Raw genomic sequence first — 6,334 nt, 5'->3', positions numbered from 1 at the left:
TCTGCAGTCACCGCTGTAGGTAATGAGGATGCAACCCAAGGACAAGGAGCAATGACTCATGGCCCCGAACTTCTGAGGTTTACAGTGCTAGTTGGAATGAACACATGATTCTGGGACTGTAACTTAGCTGCTGAGAAGGTCTCTACTCTACTGGAGTGTCTTTTTTTTTTCAGTCCTTTCCCCAGGATGGGTTTTCATTGGTTTTGGAGATAGAGACAGAGGGCGGGGGTTGGGAGAAACATTAGCTGCCTCCCATATATGCCCCAGCCGGGGCTCAAAGCCTCAACCTTCTGGTATAAGAGATGACAATCTAACCAATGAGCCACACAGCCAGGGCTACCTGAGTATCTCACCTGGCAGCCACCAGCCCTGAGTGGCTATTGAGCTGCTGGGGTGGGGCTTATCCACACTGAAACCTGTTGAGCATAAGATGTATCATCCAATTTGAAGACATCACAAGAAAGAATCTAACCTACCTCCTACAGAACCTGCTACATTGATCATATGTTGAATAGACTGCCCTTTGCCAGTTACAATAAATTAGATTTGTTTGATTTTACTTTTTATATGTTGTAACTAGAAAATGAGATTAGCCCTGACCCGGTAGCTCATTTGGTTAGATCATCATCCAGCTATGCCAAGGTTGCGAGTTGAATCCCTGGTCAGGGCACATACAAGAAGCAAACAGTGAATGTATAAATGAGTAGAACAACAAGTTGATCTTTCCCTGTGTCTGTCTGTCTTTTATATCAATAAATGTAAAAAAAAAATTTTTAAAGAAAACTAGTATAGGATGACGTATGTTGGCCACCTTACATATCAGGGGCCAGTGCTTGTTAAGACCCAGAAGTCCTGCAACTGCTCCACCTGAAAGTGCCTGAGACCCACGCAGAACCTGAGGGCTGGAATAAGTCAATGGCTGACACTCCACGTACCACCTCGCAGGGGCCTCCAAGCTCGGATCTGGCTCCAGATCACGACAACCACATTATTTCTGCACCTGGTGTTGAACATCTAAGTTCTGCCCACTGCTCCCATAAAAGGCCCCACTTCCCTGGGTGCCCACGCCATGCCTGGCCTTAAGCTGGCCTCAGACAGCACTTGCTGAAACTCTGTAGAAATTGAAAGTAAAATGAAATCCCATCAAATGAACTCACCTTTCTCACACTAGGTCCTCTTCTGGACTCCAGAACCTTCCCCTGGTGGTTCAGCTCTGGAGTGAGGTCGACCAGCAAGCCTGTTTTTTAAGGATAGTTCCTCCCCTAATTTCATTCATTTTCTGTCTGTCCCACTTAATCCAATCAGACTTCAATTGAATCATTGAGATTTTCTCACTTCATAGAGAGGTTACCAGGAACAAAGGATGTAGTTGAGTATGAAAGTTATTTTTAAACTAATGTGAACAAAATATCGCCAAGTAATCATTCTAGATTAGATCTTGACTATTCTGTCTGTTGATGAACTGTAATTGACATTTTAAAAATGCTCATCATTATTAATCCTTCTAAATTGAATGAGACCTGTTTTTGTGGGGGAGATGGCTAGTTTCAAACGGTTTTTGATCATGAAGGTAAAATCTCACATTTTAATCAAGAAAGTTCAATTAAACTTACTCAGAAGTCTTTCGTAAAATCATACTCACTAGTCCAAGTTATTTCAAAAGACTGTTTTTCTCACAACTGTGAAAATTTTTGTTTAGAAGTTTGTTAAGGGAACCCAAAACTATTCCCTGATAACTGGTGACCAGTCAAGGTCCAGTTTATTTTAGTTAGAGTCAAAGTTAAAAGATATTTTTATAGTATTGTAAGGGATAAAGAAGCCACTGGCTCTCATACCAGGAGGAGATAATTAACAGATAAATAATGGAAAAGGGGCAAGGAAATGACATTCCGCAGGCCCTCACACATATCTCTGGAATCAAAAGGAGGAAGATTGTCATCACCAAGACAGAGAAATGTAACCCTAACCATCACTTATTTACTCATCCCCTCTCTTATGCCACCCACCCCTCCCCCACGCAATTACCACCTGTTGTCTGTATCCATGAGTTTAATTTTTTAATTATAGGCAACATCAAATATTATACTAGTTTTGGTTTCAAAGTCGGCCCTGGCTGGTTTGGCTCAGTGGATTGAGCGTCGGCCTGCGAGCTAAGTGTCGCTGGTTCGATCTTCCAGTCAGGGCACATCAGAGAAGGAAAACTCTGACTCCAAAAAACCTCCGCTGCCTTGCGGCATACCTCTTCAGGGGAAAGGCTAAGGGAGTAAACCCCGACAGAAAATCCGGAGCCGGAGTCCCTAAGGCGGTTTGACGTTGTAGTCAACACCGGCAACTCCTGCGGCGCACCTGAAGCCAAGCTGTATTGACTCCGTCTTTCCCTTGGACCCTTCAGCTGCGAAGAGAGGGGGGGTCTGCTGCATGGGCAACAGCAGACCCTCCATATCACCCTGCCCAGGCTCTGTAGCTTCAGCTTCACTGGAGAGGACACTCCAGCGTCATCGCAAGATGTCGATTCAACACGGGAGGAGACAGATACCGTGTCACCCCCGAGTCGGACTGCACAGCCATTCTCGGCAGTGCAGATAGACTCTTAAGAAGCTACACCATCGTCTCTCGAGACGGACGGCTGCCGACGGTTGAAAAGTATAGTGATGAAACATTTATACAGCTTATTAAGTAAAACCCCCAATATTTCTAGTACCCATTCAACACCATATGCAGTCACGACAACATTATTGATCATATTCTCTAAGCTGTATTTTATTTGCACCCTACTAATAAGTAGGTCCCTGGGGGAGGGGGGCCTGGTGACCAGCTCCTCACACGACGCTGATAAGGATGCAGCCGCGGTCCGATGCCGGTTGCAGAGACATCGGTCAGGGATTCTTCAGTCCCAAGGGGAGGCCTGAATGAGCTTTAGCACCAAGTCCCCTACAGAGCAGTGACGTCATGCTGGGAGAGTCACCGTGAACAAATCCAGGTCAGTCTCAGAAGTGCTCATCCTCCCGCAGCGCCCCTTGTGCTCAGGGTGTCCCACTCCGAGAGTCCACAAACCCAGCTGTGCCCCTCATGCCCAATGCCCCCCCTTCCTGCCCTCAGGGTCTCACTGTGAGAGGCACAGCGGGGTCCCGGGGGCTGTCGATGCCTGGGGGAGAACACGACAGCAGAGATATGGGGGGGTGAGCCCCCACATAGGCTCCAGCCTCCACTCTCCGAGGGTCCCAAACAGCCCATCCCCCACACCCTGACTTACAGGCAGCCTGGGTGTAGCTTTCCCTGCTTCTCCTCGTTAGGAAGAAAGGGCTCTGTGAGAACTAGGGGGTAGGGGGGCAGGGTGAAGTCCGCATCCCGTGACCCTAGATAGACCCTATACCCCTAAACTGCAGGGAAGGTTCCAGAAATGTGATTAAACACCCAGGGTAGGACCAGCAAACACCAGGAAAGTGCATGTGTGGGGACTGGACCTACATACAGGCTGTCTGGACATCTGTCCTCACCAGGGCCCTTCCCCTCTGACCTGTGACAGCTGGGAATCAGTCCCTGTCCCTAGTCATCAGGGATAGATTTGTCCTCCACTGTCCCACGGGCCTCACTGAAGAGTAAGTGTCAGCGAATAGGGCCGATGGGCACGCGCCCGTGCGGGGATGCCACGGGCCACTGACCAGGTACAGCACAGTCCCCCCTGGGCTTGACCCCCACGGACACAGGACACGCAGCCCGCCCTGCCCACCTGAGCGCTTCCTCCTCCACGTCACAGCTCCAGCGGCCGCCGCCCCAAGGAGACACAGGACAGCAGCGATGCCCGCAGTGATGACGCTGGTCTGAGCAGGGGGCTCTGCGAGGGGCAGGAGAGAGGCCAGCCTCAGGCCCGAGTCCTGACCCCGCTCAGGGACGCCCCGAGACGAGGCGCTGTGCCCACGCCCCCTCCTCACCCCATCGCAGGGTCAGGGGCTCCGGCAGCCCCCCGTGCTGCACACGGCACGTGTATCTCTGCTCCTCTCCAGGGGACAGCGCCACGGCCGCCCACTTCTGGAAGGTCCCGTCCCCCGCAGGCCTGGTCTCCACCAGTTCCATGTCCTGGGTCTGGTCCTCCCCGTCGCGCTCCCACGTCAGGGCGATCTCCGCAGGGTAGAAGCCCAGGGCCCAGCACCTCAGGGTGACCTCACGGTCAGAGACGGGGTGGTGGGTCACATGTGTCTTTGGGGGCTCTGAGGGGCAGGTGAGAACATTCCAGACCTTTGCGTTGGTCTTGGGAGACAGTCCAGCAGCGCTCCTGTCCCACCCTGAGTACAGAAAGGACGTCTGGGGGGTGGGGGGAGGATCGCATAACTCAGACACAAGGCTGGAGAGAGAGGCACCTGTGATAGTCTCCTATTTGTTGGAAAGTTCCAGAATCAGGGCGAGAACCTGGAGTAGGCGTCTCCAGGCTCTCAGGGGAGAACGCAGACTCAGGGGGCGGCTGAATGACTCTGCAAAGCCAGGGCCAGGCCGCCACGTCTCAGTCTGAGAACGAGGGAGAGCGTGGGGATCACTCGGCGGCAGCAGGGTGTGAGGGACCCGCTGTGCGCTCTTTCAGGGAGAGGACGGGCCCCTTATTGTCCTTCAGAGAAAGCGGGGCGCGTGGGTGAGTCACAACATAAGAAAAGCTCGGGGTCTCTTCCCTGTCCCCACCAGGAGGGGGTTCCGACAGTGACCCACTTTTCCATCTCTCCCTGCGGGAAGGCCCCCAACTCCCCGCCCCCAGCCCACAGACGGAGGCCCGCGCCTGGGTACCTGCCCGCAGCAGCGTCTCCTTCCCCCTCTCCTGGAAGATGTGGAGCCAGCGGTTGCAAAACTTCTCCACGTGAAGCCTCCAGGCCTCCACCTGAGAGTCCTGCACCAAATTGCGACCCACGGGGACCTGGACCGCCGTGTCGGCCGTGTTCCGGGAGCTCAGGTCCACTTTCAAGGTGAGGTAGTCGGTGCCGTCGTAGGCTAACAGAGTGTCCACGCGGAGGAGGCGCAGGTCCGACCCCACGAAGCAGCCAGTATTTTCCTGGACGGTGTGCGACCCTGACCCCGCCCCTAGGTCAGCCCCGCTCACTGAGCCCCGCCCCCAGGACGGCTGTACACCCGACCCTACGAGTCCCGCAACCTCGGGGAGACCCCGGCCGGCCGGTGGGGATGGGCGTCCTGCACGGGACCCGGGCGCGCGTGACTCACCGTCCTGGCTCTGGTTGCTCGCGGCGCGCAGGTCGTTCAGGCTCGCTCGGGAATACTGTTCGTTGTCCGTGAGAACCCTCGGCCAGTCCTCCCACAGCTGGGGGTCCGCCTGCTGCACCCACTGCAGCTCCAGCCACGGTTCCCGCGGCACCAGCCTTGACCCCACGGCGCCGCTGTCGTAGCGCACGAACTCCGTGTCGTCCACGTAATTGATGACAACGTACCGGGACTTCCCGCGGCCCGGTCCCGACACGAAGGTGCCGAAATAGCTCAGGGTGTGGGTGCCTGGGGGCGGGAGGACGCGCGCCCTGGGTTCCGATCTGCCGTAGGGGCAGCGGGCTCGGGGGACGGAAAAGGGGACGATGGTGGAGAGGAGGGGGCGGGAGAAGGGGTGGGGCGGGGCGGAGCGCAGCGGGAGTCTGGGGTCTGGGGTCCGGACCCGGGGAGCTGGAGACGCGCCTTCCCGGGTCCCGCGCCCCCGCCGGGTCCCCGCGCTCCTGCCCCGCAGAGGCCGTTCCCTCCCGACCGCGCACTCACCGGCCCAGATCTCGGTCAGGACCAGGGCCCCCGAGAGCAGCAGGAGCAGCGGTCGGGGCGCCATGACCCACCCCGAGCGTCTGGGGAGAAGGAATTCGGGTTCTGAGTGAGGACTTGATACACGAAACCACGGTGACGCTGATTGGCTCCTTAGAGTCCGGACAGCCAATGGGAGTGAGAGATGCGTGAGCGTCTAAGTTTCCAGGCAGAAGGACCCGTGAGATGCAGAGGGGAAGCCGGGGGGATACGGGGACACCCCAACAATGAGAGTCTCCGCCCCAAACTCGATGCTTTGGCTGAGACCCTGAGAGCCAGGCCTGGGGACCCCGGACGCTGCCCTGATCCCTCCTCCTGCACGGAGATCTCTCTGCCCCACTGTCTCCCTGAGTTATATTCAGTGAGTCTAACAGTTTGGTTTCAGAACATCTGTACGGTCTAACTAAATAATTTTGTTTGTGTGGTAATAGCTATCATTACTTACCATACAAGGAATAAAACAAAAAGTAATTCATTTAGAATAATATTAATAACCTATGTGTTAACAGAAATAATTTTTACGAAAAATAACTATTTCCTACATACACAAAGTGGTGAG

At 54.6% G+C, this 6,334-nt stretch overlaps 1 protein-coding gene across 3 annotated transcripts; it reads right to left on the bottom strand.

The window, feature by feature from the left end:
• Positions 1-2,732: 2,732 nt before the first annotated feature.
• Positions 2,733-5,851, bottom strand: LOC149995535 (HLA class I histocompatibility antigen, alpha chain G-like). 3 transcript variants are annotated; one of them, XM_090259699.1, is made up of 8 exons: positions 5,740-5,851; positions 5,203-5,487; positions 4,774-5,052; positions 3,933-4,208; positions 3,731-3,835; positions 3,254-3,314; positions 3,108-3,145; positions 2,891-2,952 (listed from the first exon to the last, which is right to left on the bottom strand). In XM_090259699.1, exons 1-8 carry the CDS (start codon positions 5,801-5,803, stop codon positions 2,948-2,950), a joined length of 1,113 nt encoding a protein of 370 aa, XP_090115825.1. In that variant the 5' UTR covers positions 5,804-5,851; the 3' UTR covers positions 2,891-2,947. The 3 variants fall into 3 exon arrangements, with proteins under 3 accessions (XP_090115824.1, XP_090115823.1, XP_090115825.1); XM_090259698.1 differs by lacking the exon at positions 3,108-3,145 and having other exon boundaries at positions 2,733-2,952; positions 5,740-5,847; XM_090259697.1 differs by having other exon boundaries at positions 2,885-3,145; positions 5,740-5,850.
• Between the last annotated feature and the right edge of the window lie 483 nt (positions 5,852-6,334).

The sequence above is a fragment of the Furipterus horrens genome, unplaced genomic scaffold, assembly GCF_987537825.1.
Source record: "Furipterus horrens unplaced genomic scaffold, mFurHor1.1.pri manual_scaffold_13, whole genome shotgun sequence".
Classification (NCBI taxonomy): Eukaryota; Metazoa; Chordata; class Mammalia; order Chiroptera; family Furipteridae; genus Furipterus; species Furipterus horrens.
The sequence above is the reverse complement of the archived record's forward strand: the minus strand, read 5'-3'. Positions and strand labels throughout refer to the sequence as shown.

What these genes read in the sequence shown, in the direction of transcription:
- LOC149995535 (XM_090259697.1), bottom strand. Translation starts at nt 5,803, where the DNA reads ATGGCGCCCCGACCGCTGCTCCTGCTGCTCTCGGGGGCCCTGGTCCTG. An exon ending in GCCCCTGACCCTGCGATGGG is followed by an intron (nt 3,836 to 3,932) that starts GTGAGGAGGGGG and finishes TGCCCCTCGCAG; the next exon opens with AGCCCCCTGCTCAGACCAGC. An exon ending in GTGGAGGAGGAAGCGCTCAG is followed by an intron (nt 3,315 to 3,730) that starts GTGGGCAGGGCG and finishes CCTACCCCCTAG; the next exon opens with TTCTCACAGAGCCCTTTCTT.